Here is a 27,093-nt window from a genome sequence, read left to right on the forward strand (position 1 = left end):
ACTCAATACAGTACAAACAGGCACAGTCCTTAGTGGTTTAAAGGGAGCAAAGAAAGCTTTATTATAGTTATGTTTAATACAATTTAACATATGTAGTTATGTCCAGTATAGTTAATATTTTCAGTGCGAACAGGGTCAACTTCATATTTCTATCTGTTTTTCTTCTTCTGCAGATTGTACACAAGGGAAGGAGGCTTCTTGGTTTTATAGGCCACACTTCTCTTGATGCGCTTGCCTTTGATGTTAACGATATATGGCAAGAGAGGGGGCCGGACCGTCAGAACTGTTCCTTGAGGTGTATAGCCTCGGAGATGCAGTCTGTCCTTAAACTGAGGTGTTACTGCAACCCAACCTATGCAGGCATGTGATAGAACACAAAATGGTGTTAGCAACCATCTTATTAAAAATGTCAACCCCAAGCTCAAAATGGAGCACCAAAGGAGACTACTGGTCTCTTTCACTTTATTTTTTAAGAAAGCATACAATGCATTTATGAAAAGGTACAAATTTATTTTCAGAGTAGGCTGCATTTAATGAATAAATTAGTATATTTCTTTTCTTCTTTTTTTTAATGTTTGTTTAAGAGAGAGACACAGCGTGAGTGGAGGAGGGGCAGAGAGAAAGGGAAACACAGAATCCAAAGCAGGCTCCAGGCTCTGAGCTGTCAGTAGAGAGCCCGATGCGGGGCCTGAACCCAGGAGCCGTGAGATCATGACCTGAGTCGAAGATCATGACCTGAGTCGAAGTCGGACGTATAACCAACGGAGCCACTGGTGCCTCTAAATTAGTATATTTCTTAAAATCCTCAGTTTATATCAGATAAGTGCACATTTCTATAAAAATACCAGTAAGGACACTTAATTCACCTTTTAAGTGTATTTATTTATTTTGAGACAGAGAGCATGAGCAAGGCAGAGTGAGAGAGAGAGAGAGAGAGAGAGAGAGACAATCCCCAGCAGGCTCTGCGCTATCAGTGCAGAGTTCCATGTGGGGATGGATCTTACAAACTGTGAGATCATGACCTGAGCCGGGATCAAGAGTTGGGTGCTTAACTGACTGAGCCACCGAGGTGCCCCTATTCACCTTTTATTTTTATTTTTTATTTTTTATTTTTTTAATTTTTTTTTTTTTAGCGTTTATTTATTTTTGAGACAGAGAGAAACAGAGCATGAACAGAGGGTCAGAGAGAGGGAGACACAGAATCGGAAACAGGCTCCAGGCTCTGAGCCACCAGCCCAGAGCCTGACGCGGGGCTCGAACTCACGGACCGCGAGATCGTGACCTGAGCCAAAGTCGGACGCTTAACCGACTGAGCCACCCAGGCGCCCCCTATTCACCTTTTAAAAAGTGCTTGGTGTACAATTACCTGCAGAAGAAAACTTGATGTCAGCCACTGCTTCAGATTCCCCAAGTCCTTCATTTAATGTAATGTCTTCACCAACAAGAGGAGGAAATCCTGCCATTCTTTCTTCTCCACCCATTGGAACCTGCCATTGAAATAAAATGAAGACGTTTGGAAGTTCAAATTAAACTGCCCATAACTCTAATATTAAGTAAAGCACCGATACACTAGTTATGTAGAGGGATCAATAATAATCTCAGCTATTGAAAACCCCAAATCACTTCTAGTTCAAATGAAAAGCATGGGAACCCTGTGATGAGATAAAGCCTACAGATCCCAGGACGTAAGAGCTGCATGTGAGTATGTGTCCAGTGGTAACCTCCTAATAGCAGAATCTTATTTTACTAGTTTACACTGTTTTTATAGCCCTCCATAAAGCTTCACAGAGTAACACTGGGCAATTAAAGTAACATCCTTCAAAATACCTTAGGTCTCATAGGCCTGGCTGGCCTCAAAGATTAATCCCTGCCTCATTACAAGTGAAGGGTACATGTGCAATGGGTAAGGTTTAGCTTCTGTTTATAGATGTGTCCATGAATGGGAAGTAACTGGATAATAACTTATTTATTAATAAATCTTTCTCTGTTTAACACTAGGGACACAAAGATAGATATTACAATATGGTCCCTGTGCCCAAGGAGATCAGAAGGTGGAAATAACATGTAAACAAATTACAAGGTAAGAAATGTCATGGGAAGCATCTATCAAGTACTACAGTTGAGGAGGAAGAAGTAATGAGTATATTTTAGTCAAGGAAAACCTTGACGAAGCAGCAATATCTGAGGAGTATCTTGAGATAAAGTTGAAGTTACTCAGTGGAAAAGTATTCTGGGTTAGCATCATGTACACAAGACAAAGGATGATGAATTCAGGGAACTGTAATTGAACTGTCTAGGGTATGTTAAGTCTGTGTATATGTGCGTGTCAGTGATGAAGCTGTTGGTTTAGACTTCTCAGTAATGTGGAACTGCCAAGGAATTATAAGTAGGAAAAAGAACAGAGATAAGAATAAAAAAGAATACTGTGATCTGCTTTGTATTTTGGAAAGATCTCTGTAGTGCAGGGTTTGTTAACCTTGGCACTATTGACATTTTGGGCTGAATAATGCTTTGATGGGGGCTAGAGGGGAAGGCTGTAAGGCTGCAGAAGTGTAAAATTGTAAATGTCCCCTGGGGGCAAAAGTCAATCCTGCATGAGAAGCCACTGCTTTAGGGGCTGTAGAGGTATATTTGGGGTGGGGGTGGGAGGAGGACAATAAAAGCTGGAAGCTAAGAAAATACTTCAGGATCTCAAAAACAGCCTAATGAAAGCAGATTACAGCTTGAACTGGGAGGCTGTATTCAGTGATAATGAGAAGGGAGGGCTGACTTGGATTTGGGAGGTAAGTAAGAAAACCAGGAGGCAAGAATGAGTCTCAGAGCACCCCCCAGAACGTTTCCATTACTGGCAGAGAAGACTGGGATAGTTGCTTTGGAAAGCATCAGTGATGTCCACTCTGAAAACTATACAGATGCACAGGGGCAGAGAACGACAGAATTCATTTTTAGGAGAGCCATGTTATACAAACTAAGAAGTTTCCTTCCCTGGAAATTTCAAGCTGTATTTGAACTCATGTATTATTATTGTTTTACCTAAAAAGGAAGCAAATTTAACCGGAGAACTAAAGTCTTTTAAATGCAGAAACACCAACAGATCTATATTGCTGATTGCCTTTATATATTCACCCATCCTACAGGTCTCTGGAATATTAACTTTAGGGCAGTTATGTCAATGGAGTTTTTTGGTTTTTTAAAAATTTTTTAATGTTTATTTATTTTTGAGAGAGAGAAAGAGAGTGTGAGCAGGGGAGGGGCAGAGAGAGAAGGAGACACAATCCAAAGTAGGCTCTAGGCTCTGAGCTGTCAGGACGGAGCCTGACACAGGGCTCAAACTCACCACCCCTGAGATCATGACCTGAGCCTAAGTCGGACGCTTAATTGACACCACCCAGGTGCCCCTGTCAATGGAGTTTTAATTTCAGTCTGGCTTTCTTAGGAAATACAGATAGAAAGAAACATTTATTTCTCAAGTCAGGTTTATTTTTATCCTCTTTGGAAAGCAGTGTATATTTTGGGTTCTGGCTTACATTTAGTTGCATAAGCACTAATCAATACTAAACCACCTTTGCTGGATGCACCTGGTATTTGTGTAGATGTGTTTCATCATCATCACAAACACTCACACAGCAGTTACAACAGTGCCCTGGAACTTAGTTCTCGTCACAACCTTGTGATGTAGGTACAACACAGTGTTACACAGCTTTGTCAAGTGGTGGAACAGAGCAAGCATTTAAACCCAGTCTGGCTCCAATAATCTAAATATTATACATTATATATTACCAATGTCTATGTCAGGTCTTATTATTAAAGAGCTGAAAACGGTTCCCACTCAGTACTTGGTGAACTTTGTAAGAACAATTTCAATGATACAGGACAAATGGGGACTGCAGAGGATGGACATGAGGAGCAGGAGCAAGCTTGACAGTAAAAAGAAGGAATAAATAAGCAGGACACTGAAGGATACTGAATTTTTTGTTTTTGCTTTTGTAATTCTTTTGAATGTTTATTTTTGAGAGAGCGTGCGTGTGCAGTGCATGAGTAGGGGAGGGGAAGAGAGAGGGAGACATAGGATCCGAAGTAGGCTCTGTGCTGACAGCAGGGAGCCTGATGTGTGGCTTGAACTCATAAACTGTGAGATCATGACCTGAGCTGAAGTCAGACGCTTAACTGACTGAGCCAGCCAGGCACCCCAAGTTTTGTTTTCTTTCTTTCTTTCTTTCTTTTTTTTTTTTTTTTTTTAAAGATGAGAGAAACTGGATGCACCTGGGTGGCTCAGCTGGTTGAGTGTCCGACTCTTGATTTTGGCTCAGGTCATGATCTCATGGTTTGTGGGACTGGGCCCCACACTGGGCTCTGTACTGACAGTGCAGAGCCTGCTTGGGATACTCTCTCCCCCTCTCTGGCTTCTGCTGTGTCTCTCAAAACAAATAAACTTTAAAAATAAGATTAAAAAAAAAGGTGAGAGAAACTGTAACATACTTACAGGTGCAAGGAAGGAGCTGGTAGGGCAGGAGTAAAGAGGCAGCATAATCTCTAAGTAACTGGGATTAAGAACCTGGGAGGAGAGCTTTTCCACCCAGACCAGGACTTCTCAACCATGCAACTACTGACATTTTGGATCAGAGAATTTTGTTTTGAGCATCTGTTGTGTGCATTGCAGGATGTCCAGCATTATCCTTGGCCTCCACCCACTAGACGCAAGTAGCACCCCCAGTTGTGAGAACGTCTGTAACTTCTCTTCCCTCAGCATTATCCAATAAACTTTCTGTGATGATGTGACTGCTGGGCAGTTGAAAAGTGGCTAGTGCAACTGAAGAACTAAATTTTAAAGTTTATTTACTTTTAATTAATTAATTTAAATTTAAATGGCACTTGTGGCTATTGTATTGGTCAGTGTAGTTTATTTATTTATTTTTTTTAATTTTTTTTTAACGTTTATTTATTTTTGAGACAGAGAGAGACAGAGCATGAACGGGGGAGGGGCAGAGAGAGAGGGAGACACAGAATCGGAAGCAGGCTCCAGGCTCTGAGCCATGGGCCCAGAGCCCGACGCGGGGCTCAAACTCACAGAGTGTGAGATCGTGACCTGAGCTGAAGTCGGACGCTCAACCGACTGAGCCACCCAGGCGCCCCGGTCAGTGTAGTTTAGAGAAAACACAAGTCTGTAGCTATTCTAGGATCAGTCCAAACAACATCCTTTTCTTCTACGACCTATTTTACTTGCTAGTCAAAATCCTCAACCAGAACAGGTGAGGAGACAGCTAGCTGATTGTATAACAAAGATGGTTATGTCCAAGAAAGGCTTTCTTAGCAGGGCTGTGGGACTGTCACAGTGGAGGTTAACCTAACCGTGCAATCTTCAAAGTGTGTTGCCTCACCTTGAGTAATGTATGACCGGCATGTTTCTTATACACAGTATCTGCCTTGTCCAAGGAAGTAATGTGCACAGGAAGGAGGCTGGAAGCCACAACTGTAAACCAGGCTGACTGATTTCCCTTAAGAAAGGAAGAAAAGAAGTTATTTTACAGAATGAAAAACTTGCAAAACCAGCACATTACAATGTACAATCAATAAAAAAAAATCAAGCTCCTTTTATAAGTAAATGGATATGTAAATAAGTATAAGTAATCTATAAGGAAACATAAGTAAATATAAGTAAATGTTCTAATTGTCCCAGTGTAAAGCTAGGTTTAAAATATTAATGTTCTATGGGTTTTAATGAAACACAAAACCCAAGAAATATGCTATAGCAATAACTTGCAAGTTGCATTTAGTGTTATTGGATACATCCACATTTCATTTCCCTTTTTCCTCACTTTGGGAAAATAGGGAACAGTTCTATAAATACTCTAAAATCCCCAGAATGAAGCTAAGTAACTGAATACTAAACAAAAAAGTACATACATAAATGTATACATTTCATGGGATATAAAGGAGTGTGACAGGGGTGCAGGGCTGGCTCAGTTGGTGGAACATGTGACTCTTGATCAGGGCACTGTGAGTTTGAGCCCCACATTTGGTATTAATATTACTTAAAAAGAAAATCTTTATTTTTTTAAAAAGAAAATCTTTAAAGTGTGGGATTTATTTAATGCACATTAACCCTACACCTAAGGTTGGACCTATGATTTCCATGTGAAACAATACCACAGGATAGGTACAGTAACTTTTCTCCATGCCAAGTTGTCTGGGGCATTTAATATCCTAATGAAGATCTAGTTTCTGAGACCTACTAGTTGTTTTTCCTCCCCATTTCTTTTTCCCAAGTTTTCATTATGGACATTTTCAAACAAACAAAAAGGATACCAACCTCCTCAACAGTCATGATCTAGTTATCAACATTTGCCAGTCTTGTTCACATATTTGTATCCTTAAACTAGTCATTTTTTTGTAAAATTTTTTTTAATGTTTATTTTTGAGATAGAAAGTGCAAACAGGTGAGGGGCAGAGAAAGAGGGACAGAAAGAGGGAGGGAGAGAATCCAAAGCAGGCTCCACACTGTCAGCACAAAAAGCCCCATGTGGGGCCTGAACCCACAAATCTCAAGATCACAACCTGAGCTGAAGCTGGATGCTCAACTGACTGAGCCACCTAGGTGCCCCAGTAGGTCATTTTTTAATGGTGCAGACTTTTCTTACCTGCAGAAAATCAATGCGGCCTATGGCACCCAAAAATAGAACCATTCCTGGTTTAAGCACAAAAGTTCTTGGAACAATGGAATGTGTTGGTAGAACAATATTTACTTCTTTTTCTGTTAGAAGGTTTAAAACCTGTAAAGAAAAGGGTAGATTTATTAGAGAATTATTACTTTTTAAAAAAATGTTTATTTATTTTTGAGAGTGCAGACAGGAGAGGGTCAAAGAAGCGGGGCAGAGGATCCGAAGCAGGTTCTGTGCTGATGGCAGCGAGCCCGATGTGGGGCTTGAATTCCTGAACTGGGAGATCATGACCTGAGCCAAAGCTGGAGGCTCATCCAACTGATCCACCCAGGTGCCCCAAGAATTACTTTTATTGAAGATATGATATATTTTGATTTACCTCTTAGGTAAAAAAATATTTCGGACTTCACAATAAACCAAAATATGTCAGAATTTGCTGCATATAAAATTACTATATTCATTCTGTCTTAATCAATTTATGGATGGCTCTACTCTTGCTTCACAACTTAATATTGAGTAATGGCAAAACAACTTTATGGGAGTATGAGACTTTCTATGTGAGCAGCATCCCTCAAATGTCAAAACTGGTGTGAACTGAAAACAACTGATGAGTCAGTTCCAAGATGGCATATATATGCTCTCCATCAAGGCTTCTGGGGGGCAGGGGGTTTCAGCTAAAGGTAAGGCAAAATACTACTTATATCCCAGTGGCAAGTATGCATGCATTAAATGCAAAATGGTCACCTCATTCTAGGAGCAGGTAAAGAGTTCTGAAGAACCTTTTTCTGCATTCTAGTCATTTGCCCCAAATGCTCAGCAAAAAATGAGAAAAAGTTATGAATCCTCTGGCTGCTGCTGCTTCTTTTTTTTAAAACAAATCCTCTGGCTTCTAAGGATGAAGAGTTCCTAAAGAGACTAGAGAAAATGGAAAAGGAAAGCCAAGAAGAACAAGATTTTGGTAAGATTTAAAGAATCAAAATCTGATTAAAAAAGAGCAATATTATGGGGCATCTGGCTGACTCAGTCAATGGAGTCTGTGACTCTTGATCTCAGGGTTGTGAGTTTGAGCCCCATGTTGGGGGCAGCGATTACTTAAAAAATTTTTTTTGATGAGAAATATTAGAGAAGGTAAAAAAAAAAAATGGATAAAGAACTTTTGTGAACTTGTTTAAGAAAAATAAGGAAATAAAGAATATGTGAAACCTAGAGAGCCTCACAAAAAAATACATAACAAGGGGCTGCAAGTACTTTTCCTCAGCATTTGTTTGAAAAAAGCACATTAAAAGCCACCTGCAGTAAAGAAACCTTTTAACACTTTTTAGCAGAGCCTTTAATACTTTTATTTCAAAACAGAATACCTTGAATCAGTTTGGGAAACACTACTTTAAGGCATCTAATAAATGTATCAATAAACTGACACAGAAGCAGACTGCCAGAGACCTTTTAGTTCTAAAAATTTGAGGGTCTCATTCTGCTGGCTAGAATATTTAGCAAATTCTTGCTTTTCTATTTGACAAGAGGGTATAAATGATGGAAATAACTGCTACCCCTGAAGAATACATTGGTGAAGTGAGTGCTGGAACATTACCAGAAAGCAATCCAGTTGCTCTGAAGTTCTAGATTGTGAAGAGACGGGTGACAAGCAATTACTGTGGGAGTGCAAAAATGTTAAAAAATCTATATGATTCTGTGACATGGGACACTAAATAAGAGTATCATTCTGATAATTAAACTGTTAAGTGATCCACATAAGGCAAAGGAAAAGAAGCTAAGACACCAATGTTGTTTCACAGGCATATAGACATAATTAGGCGATTCAGGAACTTGGGTCAGTGACCAGATTCAAAGGAAACTGATTAATGGATCTGTTGTAAGGCTATATCCTGGATGCATACCAGTCAATCCAGCACTTGGATGATTATCAAAACTGCAAATGAATAAAAAGTTGTGAGATTTAATGAGTGTGTGGAATATAGGCTAACTTTAATGAGATAAAACAAAGTTGCCCAGGAAATCCTGCAATTGGATTAAAAAGATGTATTAAGGGCAGGCACCTGGGTGGTTCAGTCAGTTGAGTGTCTGGTTGAGTGTCCGACTTCAGCTCAGGTCATGATCTTGCAGTTCATGAGTTCAAGCCCCACATTAGGCTCACTGCTGTCAGTGCAGAGCCTGCTTAAGGTCCTCTGTCGTTCTCTCTGCCCCTCCCCCACCTGCATGCTCTCAAAAATAAAACATTAAAAAAAAGATGTAATAAGGGCAAGAGAGAGAGACGATAAGCCTATTCTCTCAGGGAGAAGAGCTGCAAGAAACAGACAAATTATCTGGATTATGTCAGTGCAGTAAATGTTCAATGTTTTGTTGGATGAACTAATGAAGGTGAAGAGTATAGACTGAGGAAAAGACAGGACATTACACATTAAAGTAGTTCAAAGTCTAGCAAGGGTAACAGGCATTTAGTCCATACAGGTCCATTTGAAGAACAATAGGTACAAGTTAGAGGGAGACTGTTCAGCTCAACCCAAAGAGTAGGTCAAGGCCAAATGGGGTTACCTTGGGAGATGAGGGGACACTGCTTCAGCTGGTGGTGAGTCACTCCTTACTTTAGTGTGAGCTGGATGGACAGTTTTAGAGGGAATTCAAGCATAGAATAGGTGGCTAGACTGCAGTGATACTTACGCTTTCTTCCAACCTCAAGATCTAGGATTTTATAAATGTCTCCCTAATAACTAAGGTAACAACAACAATAACACAAATATGTTGGCAGTGAAGCCTACCAAATGGAATACACATCTTGGTGGCAGATAGATCACCCTGAACTGCTTCTAGGAAGGAACGAGAAGTGAGTCTGAAGTGAAAGAATACCTCCTTTCCTGTGTTCTGACAATTAAGACAATACTTGTGCAATTGAAAGTATTTCTAAAAGACAACAAATACATACACAATTTTCTTTTGTAATTCCAGGGGTGTCATGAAACCAGTGGGCATCTTTCACATCTTGTGGGGTCAATTCTATTCGTTTGGTGGATTTATCTGCAACCATAACAGGTTCATTTCCCATGTCAAAGGCAAGGGAATCAGCATCAAACTGAAAGGCAGCTTCATCCTTCTGTTCTTCTGAATATAGGAATGTTCTTCCAACTCTTCCTAGAACAAGTTATAGTTAAGCTATTAGTCACTCCTTTGAAGGTTTTGACTCCAGACAGATAATTCTTATTCTTCTTACTTGCCTCAAACAAGTTACTTAGACTAAATACGGTGTACAGAAGCAAGACTACAATGATACCCTTGCCCTCTTTTCAAAGGCAGTGGGAGTCAGACTCTTACAATGGTCAAGTATGTGGCTAGCTGTGTACACCAGGTGGGGGGATGGGTGGAAAGTGCTGCAAATCAAAATATTTAAAAGAAAAAAAATTTTTTTTTAACGTTTTATTTTTGAGACAGAGACAGAGCATGAACAGGGGAGGGTCAGAGAGAGAGGGAGACACAGAATCTGAAACAGGCTCCAGGCTCTGAGCTGTCAGCACAGAGCCTGATGCGGGGCTCGAACTCATGGACTGTGAGATCATGACCTGAGCTGAAGTCGGACGCTCAACCGATTGAGCCACCCAGGAGCCCCAAATCAAAATATTTTTAGTAAAGGAGGGACAATCTATTTTTTTGTTTATTTTTGAGAGAGACAGAGCATGAGAGGGGGAGGGGCAGACAGAGAGGGAGACACAGAATCTGAAGCAGGCTCCAGGCTCTAGGCTCTGAGCTGTCAGCACACAGCCTGAAGCAGGGCTCGAACTCACAAACTGTGAGATCATGACCTGAGCCGAAATTGGTCCCTTAACCGATTGAGCCACCCAGGAGCCCCAAGGAGGGAAAATCTAATTTAAAGCTGCTGCATGCAGTCAACAACCTGTGCTGGTGGTCTGCAAGGAGAGGGTGCTGTTTCTTAGTGAAAATGCTTCTACTGCTGACAATGGTTGGTGGGCAGTTACTGCAGGTTTCCTTCCCTGGATTTCTCCAAGTATCAGCACAGTGAACTCTGGGTTTCCAAATAGTAGCTTTGCCTCTAAAGGGGCCTCTTTGTTCCAGAACTGGGAAAGTAGTCTCTTCCCAGTAGCCACAAAAACTGGCTAGCCCCAGACAGCTGTATTCCATGTTGCTCCACAAAAATTTTTAGCATAGCCCCGACAAGAGTTTTCTAAAGAAGATGCTTACCTACTACATAACCGTGCTTTTTCAAAAGATTAAGTTGATGTTGCTCTTGCTGACTAAGATCTTCTTCAGCTTTAGTTGCATCTTTTTTAAGCCTTTTTTGCCTTTCAAACATCCTGTAAGGTGTTGGGTTGCAAATAGGAAACTTCAGAAGGTTTAATGTAGTACCTGAAATACCAAAGAATAAATATATTGTTATAAACATTATAAAAGAACAGAGAATAAGGGGAGAAAAACCTACATTTTTGAGGAGCTACCTTGTCTTGGGTACAGTGATTTACTTCACGGAACCTTCGTGACAACCCTCTACAAAATAATTCTTACTTTTACAGATGAGGAAATAGGCTCAGAGATTGGCTCAAAGGCTCAACCTGGATTTGAATCTCAAATCTGCAGACCTGCTTTTTTTCCCTTCTTTTCATTTTCACTGTACTATCATCAAGTATAAGAGCACTTCTGTGTATAATTTAACTAAAGTCCTGGACAGAGAAATATGGCCCATCAAAGCTAAACACTGGTTTCAAGGCAGTTTTGAAACACTGGTTTGAGGCAGTTTTGCCAACTGTTAAATACAAACAGGGTCACAAAAGGACCTGTTTTGTAATTACAGAAGTTTCTTTTTTCCTTTTTAATTTTTAATGTTTATTTATTTTTGAGACAGAGACAGAGCATGAACGGGGGAGGGTCAGAGAGAGAGGGAGACACAGAATCGGAAGACACGGAATCGGACTCGGGCTCCAGGCTCTGAGCTGTCAGCACAGAGCCCGACGTGGGGCTCGAACTCATGGATTGTGAGATCATGACCTGAGCCGAAGTCGGACGCTTAACCGACTGAGCCACCCAGGCACCCCTACAGAAGTTTCTTAAAATCACAAACTTGAGGGGTGCCTGGCTGGCTCAGTCAGTGGAGCCTGCGACTCTTGATCTCAGGGTTGTGAGTTCGAGTCCCACACTGAATGTAAAGATTACTTAAAAATAAAATTAAAAAGACAAACAAAAACTGAAACCACAAAGTTGACTTTTTCTCTCAGAGTCACATCATATAGCATTAGTGAATTATTCAAATGTTAAATGTGTATAGTATACTGATCTTATGAATAAACTTAAGATATGGAGAATAAGACTGAGAGGGTGGAGTGAGCTTTAGAAAGTAAAAGAAGGAAAAAAAAAAAAGTAAACGAAGGACTTTCCAGAGAAACATACAAATAAGTAAAGCTACCGAAGAAACCTCCAAGAGAGCAGGAACTCTTGCTTTGTTCCCCGGTTCATCTACAGTGCCTAGCACAGTGACTGGAACATAGAAGTGCTCCATGAGAAAATTACTCTAACATACAAGTTTCCAAGCACTAGGCTGACACAAAAGAGAGGTGTGACCAAAGTAGGGAGAGAATTTTTAAAGGGAAGACTCCAGACAGCCCCTGGTGGACGGACATTAAGGAAGGATATACTAAGTGCCCGCGATAAGACTCTCAGCATCTCACAAAAGGAAGGGGACGGGCCTCCTGGCTCACCAGGCCAAGAGGAGATGGTGGCTCTGTCGATAGCTTCAGCGCCCTTGGCGATGCAGTAATCAGATTCTAGGAGCGTGTTGAAGAGAGTGGACTTCCCAGCGTTGGTGGCGCCAACCAGGTAGACGTCACCACGGTAACGCCAGGAACGCTGAAGCACTGAGATCAATTCTTCGATTCCGTAGCCAGTCTTGGCGCTAATTAGCCTCACGTCCTTGAGCACCGTACGGACTCTGGCAGAAGGCTTCGAATTCTCCTTCTCGTCTCGATGCCCGTCCTCCCCAGCGTGCTGTAGCCCTCGGTGGCTAGACAGCTGAAGGAGCCCTGCGCGGGTACAGTCGTCCCACAGTCGCTCCCGGAGCCGCTGCAGGTAGCCGGGCGCGTCCTGGGGCAGCAGGTCCACCTTGTTCCCCAGCACGATCAGTTGCTTGGGGCCCACCAGCGCGGGCAGCTCCGGTAGCAGGGGGTCAGGCAGATACAGAAGGTCCACCATGTAAAGCACCAGGGCGGGCCCCGGCCGTCTCAGCGCTGCGCTCACCAGCTCTAAATACTGCTCGCGGTTCATCTGTACGCGCAGAGCGCGCCGGTGGTGCACTAGGAGCCAGCAACGCTGGCACACAGTCCGCGCCAGCCCGCCGTCGGTCTGCGCCGCTGCGCTGAGGAACTTCTCGCTGGGGAGGTAGCCGGGCACGCCGGGATCCTGGCAGTGCAGCTCCGCTCCGCAGCCCGAGCAGTTCAGGCCGCTGGGTGGCACCGTCGGGTCCGGGTGTCCCACGACCGGGTGTTGTCGACTCCTGTCCCGCAGCTTTTGCCGCCGCCGCTCTTCCCGCCGCTGCTGTTTCTGTCGCTCCTCCTCCTCTTGCCGCTGTTGCAGCTCTCGCAGCTGCTCTTCGAGGGTCGGTGCGGGCTCGGGCTCCGAGACGTACTCGGGGAACAAAAAATGCTCTTCCATGTCAGTTCTTCCTTCGTAATCCCTAGTTGCCGTTGAGCCACGAGAAAGCCTACGTCCCAGGTTTGATGGGTGCTGGGAGGAAGAGGCAGCCACACATCTCTCGAGAAGCTGCTCCTGAGTGCCATGGCGCGCTACCGTGGGAGCAGATCCCCGTAAGAAGGGCCACAGCCGCCTGCAAGCCAGGCGAGCAGGCAGCATGGGGAACACCGCCACGGGTAAGGGCGAGGGTGGAGTCACGCGCGCGCAGGCGCATTGGGGTCCGAGGTGCGTGTTAAATTCGAGACGTAAACCCTGGACTAGCTGAGGGCTGTTGTTTGTCCGACACATTTCGTCTCTTCCTTTCGTTTCTATTCCTGTAGGTTCTCGAGATGAAGAATCTGAGGCCTGGAAACCCATTCAAAGCTGCGGCAAAAGCACCGGCGACCTAAGCTGAGCTGGGTGGGCAGGAGGCTAGCGAGGGTTTTACTATCGGGCTTATTCTATGCGCCACCGCTGGCGCAACCTTTTAATGAATCACGTTTTTAAAAACTTGTTTTTTGGTCCTTAAAACTGCAAAGAAAAATCGAATGCCGCATACTCATGGTCCCAATTAAAGCCTTTTATCAATACATCTTTTTGTTTCTTTTTTTCCAGGTGTCATCGTGCAAGGATATAAAAAAATAAACTTTAATTGGCATGCGCCGACGGTGAGAGCCTTCCTCGCAATCAGCCAGAGGAGGCGTTGGCCCACGACTTGCGCGTGCGCAATTCTAACCCTTACCTAGGCTCGGCCTACCACTTGCGCAGGCGCAGATCTTACGTTGGCTTCTTTGTGGGTGGCCTCTGGCCTGAAAAGGAGAGCATTCTGGGAACGCCGGAGACGGAAATTACTTCGCCTCACGCTCGGGCGCCGGCGGCCGCTGCTCGGTTTTTTCGGATTTCTAGAGTTAGGAACTTGGAAACCCTTTGCCAATATGTATGACGCGGACGAGGGTAGGTATCTACTCAGAACACTCCGAGGCGACCCATCTAAGGAGGGAAAAGTGGGGAGCTGAATTAATTGAGAATTTGCGGCCTCCTCCCATTCGTCGCTTAAGTATTCCCGGTCATGCCCCCAAAATTCCCCAGGCCGGGTACAAAGCTGGGATTATGAAAGATGGAGGGTGCAGGGAACGTAGCATTGATGTCCCTGGTCAGGGGAGTCTTGTTCTCTCCTCTTTCTGCTCCTGCGTAAGTCTCATACGCCGCTTTTCCATATTGAAATGGCGCGCAGAACAGTAAGACAAATTCCGTTGTTTGTACTTTGAAGCAAAGGACTCCGTTTTTGATTTCCCCCAGGACCACAGTGGATTTATTGAATAGTTGAATTTTTGAGTGTCAGCCTGTGCCAAGTATTGTGCTAGGCTCAGGAAATACAGCAGGGTAAAAGAATATAGCGTGTATGGAGGGTCGGGGAGGCGAGGAGGGGTTGGTCTCTTTTGAAATTCCTTCATACTGTCAAATGACTAAGTATATTGTCCTAAAAGATCTTTAAATTTCTTCTTCCCACAGGATGGTAGTTTTCAGGTGTTAGGTATTTTATTGAGTGGGATCAATATGTATTTTTTCTTTTCACATGTAGAATTCTTAGTCAAATCTAGTGTATTTTCATTATGTATTTTTAGTATTGTTATGATTTTAATGTTTGTTTATATTTGAGAGGGAGAGAGAGAGCACAAGCGCGGGAGGGCAGAGAGAGGGAGACACAGAATCCCAAGCAGGTTCCAGGCTCTGAGTTGTCAGCACAGAGCCCCACGTGGTGCTGGAATCCACGGACTGGGAGACCATGACCTGCTCAGAGTCCTACGACTAACTGAGCCAGCCACCCAGGTGCCCCTCATTATGTATTTTTAAAGTTCAGTCTTCCATTTTTCACAGCTTCTATTTCAGACTTCACTTTTTTTTCGACTCCCACTCCTGTGGCCACCTCTCATGTTTCTCTTTATTTCCGCAGCCACTTCATGGAGAAAAAGAAGAGCATAAACTCTACTGTTTAAACTTCTCTGTCTCAGATCTTGAGCCTACAAATTTATAAATATCATTAGATTTCTTCTAGCTCAGAAAAAAATTTGAAGTTTTTTTAGTTTGACATTTTGCATAATGTATTCTCATCACTCACAAGGTAGAACATATAAAAATATTAAAGGGTAAGGTCTTAACTCTTGTCCACGATCTGATGTGAGTCCCTTCCACAATAGGTAATCTCTGTTCTTAGATTCTCTCTTCAGAGAGCTTTATGCATACTAAAGCAAATATAAATGGGATTCTGTTGTCTACCCTTTTACAGACAAAAGGTAACACTCATACTTTTCTGCATTTTTTGAGATATATATATCTCAGTAAATACATATATTTTATATATAATATATGTTTTGTATATATGGGATATTCTCATGAGCACCCTCAGATTTTTTCACACCTTCCTGGTTTGTGTGGGTATACCGTAAGTAGTGTTTTATTGATGGGTATTTGGGTCATATCCGGTCTTTTTCTGGTTCAAGTAGTGCTGTTGTGAATTATCTTGCACTCGTCATTTTGTCCAGTGCAAGTATGTTGTTCGGAGAAATTCCTAGATACAGAATTGTCAGCTTGAATAATACACGTGTTTAACATTTTGTTAGCTGGTGCCAAGTAACCACTATAGTGATTGTACTAGTTTATATTCTCATTAGCAATGTATAATAACCCTGTGGAAAGAAAGTTAAAGGTATTTCACTTATCAAGTCTGCTCCAGCATTGAGTCTACATCCCATTTCTGCTTGTGCCCTTTGATATCTTTATTAGATAATGCCTTCATCAGTTTTTAGACATTCCTTTTCACCTGGCTTCTTTTTCTATATGAAATACTAGATCTCTTGATCTCAAGAAAACGTTTTTCTGTTCATCCTTAAACTCTTTGTTTACTTTTCTTCTAATATTTTGCCTTTCTCCTTTCATTCACAGCCAGTCTTCTTAAAAAAAAAGTTTCCAATTCCCATTTTTCAAATTCTCAACCTGTTATAATCTAATTGTGCTCAAGCCACTACATTAGAACAACTCTTAGTTAGAATGTCAGTGACTTCTCAAGTGATAAATCAGAGGGATTTTTTTTTTTTTTAAAAGATTATCCAAACCCAGGGTGCCTGGGTGGTTCAGTTGGTGGAGTGTCCAACTCTTGATTTTGGCTCAGGTCATGATCCCAGGGTTGTGGAATTGAGCCTTGCATCGGGCTCTATGCTGAGCATGGAGCCTGCCTAGGATTTCTGTCTCTCAAAAATAAAAATAAAGGGGGCGCCTGGGTGGCTCAGTCGGTTAAGCGTCCGACTTCGGCTCAGGTCATGATCTCACGGTCCGTGAGTTCGAGCCCCGCGTTGGGCTCTGTGCTGACAGCTCAGAGCCTGGAGCCCGTTTCAGATTCTGTGTCTCCCTCTCTCTCTGCCTTGTCTCTCTCTGTCTCAAAAATAAATAAACGTTAAAAAATAAAAATAAAAACATTTTAAACCTTAAACTCCGTTGTGGTATTTAACATCCTTGACATCCTCCTGGAAACTCACTCCTTCCTTCTGCCACATCTCTCAATTCTTCCTACCTATCTGACTTTCCTTCTCATTCTCTTATACTATTCATATTCTCTCTGGAGGATTTCATCTATTTTCCATGGCTTCAGTTACCATTTATTTGTGGATGACTTTGAATTTATATTTCCAGTCCATATGTTTTGGATATGTAATGCCAGTGGACAAATTCACTTGGATGTGCCCCTGGCTTCTCAAATTTGTCACTGCCCAAACATCTGTTTTCTTTATCTGTCTTCCTAATCTGCTTTGTCCTGTGTTCTCCATCTCCACGAGTGGTATTACCCTCTTCTGTTGTTGAAGCCAGAAGCCTGGGCATCATTCTTGATTCCTCTCTTCTGTCCCTATTATCTAATGAGCCACCAAGCCCTGAGAGTTCTGCCTCCTAAATATGTCAAATCTGGCCATTTCTCTGTTCACTCTGCCACAATTTCTAGTTCAGGCCACCACCATCTCTTGCCTAGATTACTTCTCCAGATTCTCAAATGGTTTTGGTGCTCCAGTTTTCTTGCCTTTCCAATTCACTCTCCATACTGTGGCCATAGTGATCTTTCAGAAATGAAATCTGATCTAGCCACACCTTTGTTAAAATCTTAGAATGGTTCTCTATTGGTAAAAAACAGTCTCTTTTACCACTCCAACTTCACACTCCATCCTTCAGCTACATTGGCCTTCTTTCATTCCTTGAATATCTTTCATTTTGGAGTCTTTCACGAAAATTTTTTTCCGTTTGAGATATTACTATCTCTACTCCTCCCGTCTCACCCCTTTTCTTTTGCCTGGTTTACTCCTGTTTATTCTTATGTGAGATTGCTGCTCAGCTCAGCTTTTGGGAAGTCTACCCTAACCTCCTTAGGTCTTGGTTAGGACTGTCCATATCACTTTGTTCTTCCTGTTAATTGAGTTCATCTTGTTTGTATCCCCCACAGTAGGTGATAATCTGAGGATACAGCTGAAGATTTACTATATCTCTGGGATACAGTAAATACATTCAGTAAATATTTGATGAGCAGGTGAATGAGTAAATGAGTCTCATTCATGGATTCATTTCTTTTCACATGACTCTAATAGGGGTATTCCTTAATTTCCCCCCTTCAGTCTTCTCTACATAAGCTTTCCATATTCTACTGGAATAATTATCACCTGTTTGTAATATTAATACAATTATCACCTTATTAATTATCACTTATTAATAATTATCACCTGTTTGTAATTTAGAACTCTTATTTGAGCTTTATGTTTCTATCCAGTTGTTTACTACAAGTATTTAAAGGGATAAATGATCTACAAGTATACCTAAAGCTGACCTCCTTATTTCTCCCCCTTTCCCACCTTTTTATTTGCTTCTCTGTGGCTGTGATGTTAGCCTCTAATCTTTCATCAAAGCTGGGTATCTCTGAGCTATTTTAGATACCTTTGTCTTACCCCTCCCACCATGTATAGGGGTCAGTCCAGTCCACTGAAGAAGCATTTATCACATAATTTATTTTGAATATATGTGTTAATTTTATTTTATTTTTTAATTAAAAATTTTTTTAATGTATTTATTTTTGAGACAGAGCATGAGCAGGGGAGGGGCAGAGAGAGAAGGATACACAGAATCCGAAGCAGGCTCCAGGCTCTGAGCTGTCAGCACAGAGACTGATGCAGGGCTTGAACTCATGGACTGTGAGATCATGACCTGAGCTGAAATCAGACACTTAACCAACTGAGCCACCCAGGCGCCCCATGTGTGTTAATTTTAAAATAGAAAATTCTTAAGTTTTGCAGACTGCATATATGTCAGAATATAAAAATCCAGCACTTTTTTTTTTTTTCTTTTTCTGAGAGTGGGTGGTGGAGGGGCAGAGGGAGGGAGAGTGAGAGAGAAAGAGCCTAAGCAGGCTGTATGCCCAGTGAGGTTTGGGGCGGGCGGGGGGGGGGAGGGCTTGATCTGAGTACCATGAGATCATGACCTGAACTGAAATCAAGAGTCACACTTAACCAGACTGAGCCACCCAGGCGTCCCTCACATACTAATTAAAAAATTTTTTTTTTAATGTTTTATTTGTTTTTGAAGGAGAGAGAGACAGAGTGTGAGTCGGGGAGGGGCAGAGAGAAAGACACACACAGAATCCATCCAAAGCAGGCTCCAGGCTCTGAGCTGTCAGCACAGAGCCTGACACAGGCCTCGAACTCAAACTGCAAGATCATGACCTGAGCTGAAGTTGGACGTTCAACTGACTGAGCCATCCAGGCACCCCCATTTACCTTCTTACATAAGAAGATGAGACTAATATCAGAGGACCAGTGCACTCTGATTTTTCAAATGTCCTATTGTTCATATTACTATTGCTGCATAACCTAATATTTGGCTGCTTGAAAACTAATTTAGTGTGTTCATGGATTCAGTGGGTCAGGAATTTGGACAGAGCATGGTAGGAATGACATGTTTGCTCCATGATGTCAGTGGTTCAGTGCAAAGAAAGGCTGAGTGTTGACAGTTGTGGGCTGTATGATCTAGAGTGTTTATTCACATTTCTAGAAGGACTCAAGGACCAGGATTGCTGACCGAACCATCTATAAGTGTTCTCTCCGTATGGTTTGGGCTTCCTCACATTAAACAAGCCTTAGAGTAGTAGAACTTAATTAACGGACACTCAAAGCTCCAGAAGCATGTGTTTCAGCAAACAGGGTGGAGCTGTGTTGCCTTTTCTTACATAGCTTTTAAAGTCATGTAGTGTGGTTTTAGTTGCATTATCTTAGTTTTGGCACAGTCAAAAACCCTTCAGATTTAAGGGGAGGAAACATAAACCCTGTATCTTGATGCTAGGCATATCAAGATGACATTATAAAAGACCATGTGAAATGGAAGATACAGTTGTGGCCATCTTCAGAAAATACAGTCTGTCACACCTTTACATGTATGAAATGCTGTTGTAATAGACCATTGTACCTTAAGGTATTGCCCAGCTATTGGAACACTTCTCTGGCTTTACTCCCCTACCCTAATCTGTCCCTCCAGTCTCTGAGGAGCTTATTTTTTTTTAATGTTTATTTATTTTGAGAGAGTACCCAAGTGCATGTGAGCAGGGGTGGGGGGTGGGCAGAGAGAGAGGGAAAGAGAATCCCAAGCAGGCTCTGTGCTGTCAGCACTGAGCCCAACTTGGGGAATGATCTCATGACCACGAGATCATGCCCTGAGTGGAAACCAAGAGTCAGATGCCTTAACCGACAGAGTCACCCAGGTGCCCCTCTGAGGAGCTTATTGACTAGAGGACTACATGCTTGCTCCTAGTTATTATTACAGTTAGCTATTCATGAGAATTACGTGGACTTTCTAGAGAAGATGGAATATTAAACAAATTCACACAACTTACACTGAACCTTTGTAATTGTAGCCTCTGTATATTGGGAGAATACCTATGTGACGTAGACCTTTGTATATGTAGATGTATACCTATGTATATTATACGTTAGTAATAACTCGATTAATTGAGATTTTTGAAGAAGGGTAAAAGGATTGTTTTTTATTTAGCAGAGAGTAAATGTGTTTCTGCTACTTCAAACCATAAGAGTGAGATACGCACATGAATACAATATTTTTGGTTTTTGCAGATATGCAATATGATGAGGATGATGATGAAATCACCCCAGACTTGTGGCAAGAAGCATGCTGGATTGTAATCAGGTAACTTTTTAGACTAAACTAAGCCTTAAGAGGCACAATAAACTATAAAAGGATTTCCTGCTTATTCTGTTCTTGAAAATTAGATGTTTTATATGTATATGCTCCATGAGAGCTGGTTTTTCTATGTATTTAACTTGAACCTTTAAAGTATTTTAAGACTTAAAAAGTTACATGAAGAATTTATGTATACATTTCGCTTAGATTCCCTAGATGTTAACTTTATACAGTTGCTTTGTGTTTTTTTCCCTCTCTCTACATATTTTTTCCCTGAGACATTTGAGAGTCTGTTGCAGACCTAAACATATTCTTTTACATACTTATAATATAAGTTCTCAAAATCAGGAAATTGATACTAATACAATAATTTAATCTACAAATCTTATCCAAATTTTGCTGGTTGTCTCACTAATGTTGTTTATAGCAAAATAAATTTTTTTCTGATCCTGGATCCAACAACCTAGGATTACATATTATGTTTAGCTTTCATGACTTTTTTGTCTCTTATAATTTAGAACCGTCAATAAGCCTTTCTTTCTCTCTCTCTTTTTTTTTTTTTTAACTTTGGCATTTTGGAATGCCAGTTACTTTTTAGAATGCCCCTCAGTTTGGGTTTGTCTGATGTTTCCTTAGATTCAGATGATGACATTTGGCAGCAGTGATGTTCTCTTTGCAGTCCTTCAGGAGGCATGTGATGCCTATTGTTTCCATTTCTGGTGTTAATTTGATTCCTTAGTTTTCTTATTATTTTAAATGGATAAAGAGTTATGTTAGGTTGTATTTTAACCCAAATTTCCATCGAATTCTAAATGCAATTAAGATGTAATAAAACTCAGAAGCCTTAACAATAGGTAAGAAAAGTAACTTTTCGGGGCGCCTGGGTGGCTCAGTCGGTTAAGCGTCCGACTTCAGCCAGGTCACGATCTCACGGTCCGTGAGTTCGAGCCCCGCGTCAGGCTCTGGGCTGATGGCTCGGAGCCTGGAGCCTGTTTCCGATTCTGTGTCTCCCTCTCTCTCTGCCCCTCCCCCTTTCATGCTATGTCTCTCTCTGTCCCAAAAATAAATTAAAAAACGTTGAAAAAAAAAAAAAAGTAACTTTTCATTTTTTAATGTTTATTCTTTTGTTTATTTATTGAAGTTTGTTTGTTTGTTTATTTATTTATTTATTTATATTGAAAGAGAGTGAGCGAGAGGCAGAAAGAGAAGGAGAGAATCCCAAGCAGGCTCTGCACTGCCAGTGCAGAGCCAATGTGGGGCTTTGAACTATGAACCATGAGATCATGACCTGAGCCAAAACCAAGAGTCAGACATTTAACAGACTGAGCTACCCAGATGCCCCTAGTGTTTGTTTATTTTGGAGAGAGAGAGACAGGAGAGAGAATGAATCAGAGGATCTGAAGTAGCCTCTTTGCTGATAGCAGAAAGCCTGATGCAGGGCTCCAACTCACAACGTGACCTGAGCTGAAGTCAGATGCTTAACCAACTGAGCCACCCAGGCACCCCAAGAAAAGTAACTTTTTTTTTCTTTTAGTATTTATTTTTGAGAGAGAGAGAAAGAGAGAGAGAGAGAGAGAGAGACAGAGTCAGGATGTGAGTGGAGGAGGGGCAGAGAGAGAGGGAGGCACAGAATCTGAAGCAGGTTCCAGGCTCTGAGCTGTCAGCATAGAGTCTGATGCGGGGCTTGAACTCATGAACTGTGAGATCATGACCTGAGCCAAAGTCAGACGCTTAACCAACTGAACCACCCAGGTGCCCTGAACCTTGTTTTGTTAAAAATATATTGAGATTTGGGGATATAAGTGTATATTTTTACAATTAAACATGGCTATAAAAACTTTGTTTTGAGATATTGGTATCTTCTGTGATATTTGAGTATTAAAACACCAAGAGGCATCTTGCTAAGAAAAAATAACTAGGTAGATACTCTGTGAGTGTGCACAGGGAGAGGGAGAGAATCTTAAGCAGGCTGCATGTCCAGTGTGGAGCTGGATATAGGGCTTGATCTCACAACTGAGATCATGACCTGGGCTGAAATCAAGGGTCAGACACTTAATATTAAGTCACCCAGGTGCCCTTTAAAGACATTTGTAATTAGGGTCTCCTTATAGTTCTTATATTATGGTTTAATTATTTTACCCATAAGTCTTATTTTCCTAAACTTAAGTTCTACAAAGAAAGTGTTCCTAGTCTCATCCCTTTTTTGGATACCTCATAGTATCTGGTATAATGATGGACATAAGGTGGTTGGTATTTAATGATTATTTGTTGGATTTAATTATAATGAAAATGAGGAAGTATGCTAGAAAACGTCACTGAGTTGTAACTGGTTTTAAACCCAAATATTTTCCCAGTTCCTATTTTGATGAGAAAGGCTTGGTCAGACAGCAGCTGGATTCTTTTGATGAGTTTATTCAGATGTCTGTTCAAAGAATTGTGGAAGATGCCCCACCTATAGACCTACAAGCTGAAGCTCAGCATGCTAGTGGAGAAGTTGAAGAACCGGTAAGATGGTTATTCTAATAAAGTAACATATGTAAAACAAAAGTATTGATTTGAAATTTCAGTCCTTCTGTCAGCTGGCTTAAAGGTTTAAAAAAAATGGTAGGTGTTTTTAGCAGGGTACTTATAGCATTTTTAAGAAGCTCTTGATTTATTCTTCCTAATGGAGAGATGCATTTTGCAAGTAGTCCAAAACTAATCTTTATTCAGATAGTAGAGATTTAATAACTGGGGAGAGGGAACTTAGAAATATAATGAATTACCAAGAGAAACAAGCCACAAATAGTTAAGCCCCCCTTTTTTCTTTTACAGTAAGGAATCATAAAATGTATTTGAAGGACTTTTCCCCTTTTTATTATTATTTTTTAAAGTTTATTTATTTTGAGAGAGTGTGAGAGCACACGAGTGGGGGAGGGGCAGAGAGAGAGGGGTGGAGAGAGTTCCAAGCATGCTCCCGGCTGTCAGCGCTGAGCCTGACTCAGTTTTCGATTTCAGGAACCATGAGATCATGACAGCCAAAATCAAGAGGCGGACGCTTAATCAACTGTGCCACCTGGCACCCCTCTTTATTTTTTTTGTAAGAAACACATTATTATAATTATATAAGAGATTATAAAGGGAAATGACCCAAACATACCAGCTGTTTTAGTTTTTCTAAGTTTCCTAGAGTCTTTGTTTACACATATATGTGTTTTTAGCATTGTTAAAATCATAGGAAGAGTCTGATTTTATAATCTGGTTTTACATGAGTGATTGTGAAGAAGTATGTAGTCCAAAATAATGGCTGTCCCTAGTTTTTGAGAAGAGAGGTAGCACTGTGGGCTTTGAGAGCAATGGGGAAACTGAAAAACAAAGTGAGTCAGGGAGAGCCCCAGTTCAGTCCTTCTTTTATATCTAACCAGTTCAGTCTTTCTTTTCTGTAGCTAACTAAGCTTCTTTTTTTTTTATGTTTTTTATTTTATTTTTGAGAGAGTGAGACAAAGCACTAGCAGGAGAGGGGCAGAGAGAGAGGGAGACACAGGATCTGAAGCAGGATTCACTCTCTGAGCTGTCTGAACAGAGCCTGATGCAGGGCTTGAACTCATGGACTGTGAGATCATGACCTGTGTTGAAGTCAGACGTTCAACTGACTGAGCCACCCAGGAACCCCTCTGTAGTTAAGCTTCTGAGGGTTGATCTGTTCTTCTCATTCTAACTGGAGACACTGCATAGACTTGCTGTTAAGAACAAAAATAAATGACTCTTTTGGCACTGTACTGGAAAAATGGGTATACATTTTTTTTTTTTTTTTTAATACTTACGGCATTTTCTCTTCTTGGCATTTGCAAAACGAGAGATAACAATAAACATAACAGATTCAGAGTGCCAGTACCATTGAGGTCTATTGGAGGAAGAGATTTCTTTCTTTCTTTTTTTTTAACATCTATTTATTTTTGAGAGACAGAGAGAGATAGAGCACAAGCAGGGGAGGAGCAGAGAGAGAGGGAGACACAGAATCTGAAGCAGGCCCCAGGCTCTGAGCTGTCAGCACAGAGCCCAATGCGGGGCTCGAACTCACAGACCGTGAGATCATAACCTGAGCTGAAGTCAGCTGCTTAACCAACTGCACCACCTGGGCACCCCTGGAGGAGGAGATTTCTGAAGGGTATCAGAACTCAGTGGAAATTAAGTTGAAATTAAGCTGAAATTAAGCTGACTGTGACGGCGGGGTAGGACTTGTCTTAGTAGAGAAAAAAGATACTTAGGGGCTTCAGCAAGAAAATAAACTTGGTGTTATTTGGCTTTGGGATAGAATGACCACAGCAGTCAGTATATGATTTTTGGCTTGATCTATTTTGTTTTAGTGGCTTGATCTGTTTTTGATAAGTGTTAGTAGAAGATAAAATAGAACGAGATTGTCAGGCTTTGGATGTCATTGGAAATTATTGAAAGATTGTCACAGTATTTGCATAAAGCATTATTTTAGAAAGGTTACTTTGGAAATGGTGTTTAGTTGTAGTGGGAAGAGGCTGAAGACAGGTAGAAATCTTTGAATAGCGTAGGTTTAAGATAATAATGTTCTAGATTAGGATAGTGGTAGAAATAAGGAGCAGAGGGGAGGGTTCTCTCTGGTTCATGATCACCACCAGTTCTCCTTGCCCTTTACTCCAGTTTGGGAATCTTGGGTGTTAATAATTTACTGTTAATGGTCTGCTTAGTCCCACTGTCTACCTTTCTGAGATTTGGTTTGGAGAGAAATCCACACTATTGGTGTATCTCTGGAAAGTTCTTATGGATCTTGTTTTATTGGGGGAGCAAATAGATATTAATTGGAAAGTTTTTTTTTTTCCCACAGGGTTGGAAGTTTTCAGTACCCCCCCCCCCCCCCCCCCCCCGCTTTTTTAAAAAAATATTTGCTTGGGGCACCTGGGTGGCTCAGTCGGTTGAGTGCCGACTTCGGCTCAGGTCACGATCTCGCGGTCCGTGAGTTCGAGCCCCGCATCGGGCCCCTGTGCTGACGGCTCAGAGCCCGGAGCCTGTTTCAGATTCTGTGTCTCCCTCTCTCTGACCCTCCCCCATTCATTCTCTGTCTCTCTCTGTCTCAAAAATGAATAAAAACGTTAAAAAAAAAAAATGAAAAAAAAATTTGCTTATTTATTTTTGAGAGAGAGAGAGTGTGTGCGAGCAGGGGAGGGGCAGAGAGAGAGGAAGAGAGAATGTGAAGCAGGCTGCGCACGGTCAGCGTAGAGCCTGATGTAGGGCTCGAACTCATGAACCATGAAATCATGACCTGAGCTGAAGTCAGACCCTTAACCAACTAAGCCACCGAGGTGCCTGGAAGTTGTCAGTCCTTTTTATAGAGTAAGTAGGGGGACACCTGGATGGCTCAGTCGGTTAAGCATCCAACTCTTGATTTTTTCTCAGGTCTTGAGCTCACGGTTTGTGGGTTTGAGCTCCGCCTTGGGCTCTACTCCAACATTGTGGAGCCTGCTTGGGATTCTCTCTCTCCCTGTTTCTCTGCCTCTCCCCTGCTCATGCTCTCTCAAAATAAATAAAGAATAATTAGAATTTTTTGTATATTTGATTGAAGTTAGGCTTTGTGTGTGTGTGTGTGTGTGTGTGTGTGTGTGTGTGTGTGTGTTCTGTCGATTAGATTAGCATGGTCCTAATTGTCTGAATATCTTTTTGTTTTTTGTTTTTTGGTAACTTTGTACTTCTGACCTTAACCAAGGAGAGTGCACATGAAACTACATAGATCATTAACACAAATCCTTCAACTGTTTGATGTAAACACAGAGCACATGAGATATGTGCATAGTCTTTATTTACTTGGGATATTTTAAGTCGCTTTGTCTTTTGCCTTAAGAAAGCAATTAAGTATAAAACTTGACATCTATGGAATGTGGATGTTGGCTTTGGAGAGTCCTCATGTCAGTAAAGTGGGTTAATTTCAGCAGTTCCTAGAGCTGTTTCTACTCAAGATGTTAGTGTTGATTAAATTGGAATCATTAAAACTTTAATGGACAAAAATTACCCTTCTTCATGTTTTTTGGTTTCATTTTAGCCAAGATATTTGCTGAAGTTTGAACAAATTTACCTCTCCAAGCCTACCCATTGGGAAAGAGATGGTGCTCCTTCACCAATGATGCCAAACGAGGCCAGATTAAGAAATCTCACGTAAGAATTTTTCCAGTAGCTGATATTGAAATACCATTCAGAAAATGTAATTTTAACCAGTTGAGTGATTTAGTAAACATCTTGCTGTTACTTGTGATCTACTTTTGTTTTTAAAGGTATTCTGCTCCCCTTTATGTTGACATAACCAAAACTGTCATTAAAGAAGGTGAAGAACAACTTCAAACTCAGCATCAGAAAACTTTTATAGGAAAAATTCCGATTATGTTGCGTTCAACTTACTGCCTGTTGAATGGCTTAACAGATCGTGATCTTTGTGAGTTAAATGAATGCCCCTTGGATCCAGGTGGATATTTCATTATTAATGGGTCAGAAAAGGTATAGTAAGCATTATTTAAAGAAAATTATAAAATCATAA

The 27,093-nt window shown here is 41.4% G+C and overlaps 2 protein-coding genes across 3 annotated transcripts in view; one reads left to right on the forward strand and one right to left on the reverse strand.

The window, feature by feature from the left end:
* Positions 1-36: 36 nt before the first annotated feature.
* Positions 37-13,966, reverse strand: NOA1 (nitric oxide associated 1). Of its 2 annotated transcripts, XM_049630533.1 has the most exons (7): positions 12,374-13,966; positions 10,866-11,030; positions 9,598-9,803; positions 6,639-6,770; positions 5,379-5,495; positions 1,367-1,487; positions 37-352 (listed from the first exon to the last, which is right to left on the reverse strand). In XM_049630533.1, the coding sequence occupies exons 1-7, from the start codon at positions 13,716-13,718 to the stop codon at positions 150-152; spliced, it is 2,289 nt and encodes a 762-aa protein (XP_049486490.1). In that variant the 5' UTR covers positions 13,719-13,966; the 3' UTR covers positions 37-149. The 2 variants fall into 2 exon arrangements, with proteins under 2 accessions (XP_049486490.1, XP_049486491.1); XM_049630534.1 differs by lacking the exon at positions 6,639-6,770.
* Positions 13,967-14,173: 207 nt separating this feature from the next.
* Positions 14,174-27,093, forward strand: part of POLR2B (RNA polymerase II subunit B) — a 41,597-nt gene continuing 28,677 nt past the window's right edge. Inside the window, exons 1-5 of the mRNA XM_049630528.1 lie at positions 14,174-14,294; positions 20,492-20,564; positions 22,913-23,063; positions 26,605-26,717; positions 26,834-27,053. Coding sequence (XP_049486485.1) covers positions 14,276-14,294; positions 20,492-20,564; positions 22,913-23,063; positions 26,605-26,717; positions 26,834-27,053 — 576 coding nt within the window. The 5' untranslated portion in view covers positions 14,174-14,275. The remainder of the gene's footprint in view (positions 14,295-20,491; positions 20,565-22,912; positions 23,064-26,604; positions 26,718-26,833; positions 27,054-27,093) is intronic.

Source organism: Panthera uncia, chromosome B1 (genome assembly GCF_023721935.1).
Source record: "Panthera uncia isolate 11264 chromosome B1, Puncia_PCG_1.0, whole genome shotgun sequence".
NCBI lineage: Eukaryota > Metazoa > Chordata > Mammalia > Carnivora > Felidae > Panthera > Panthera uncia.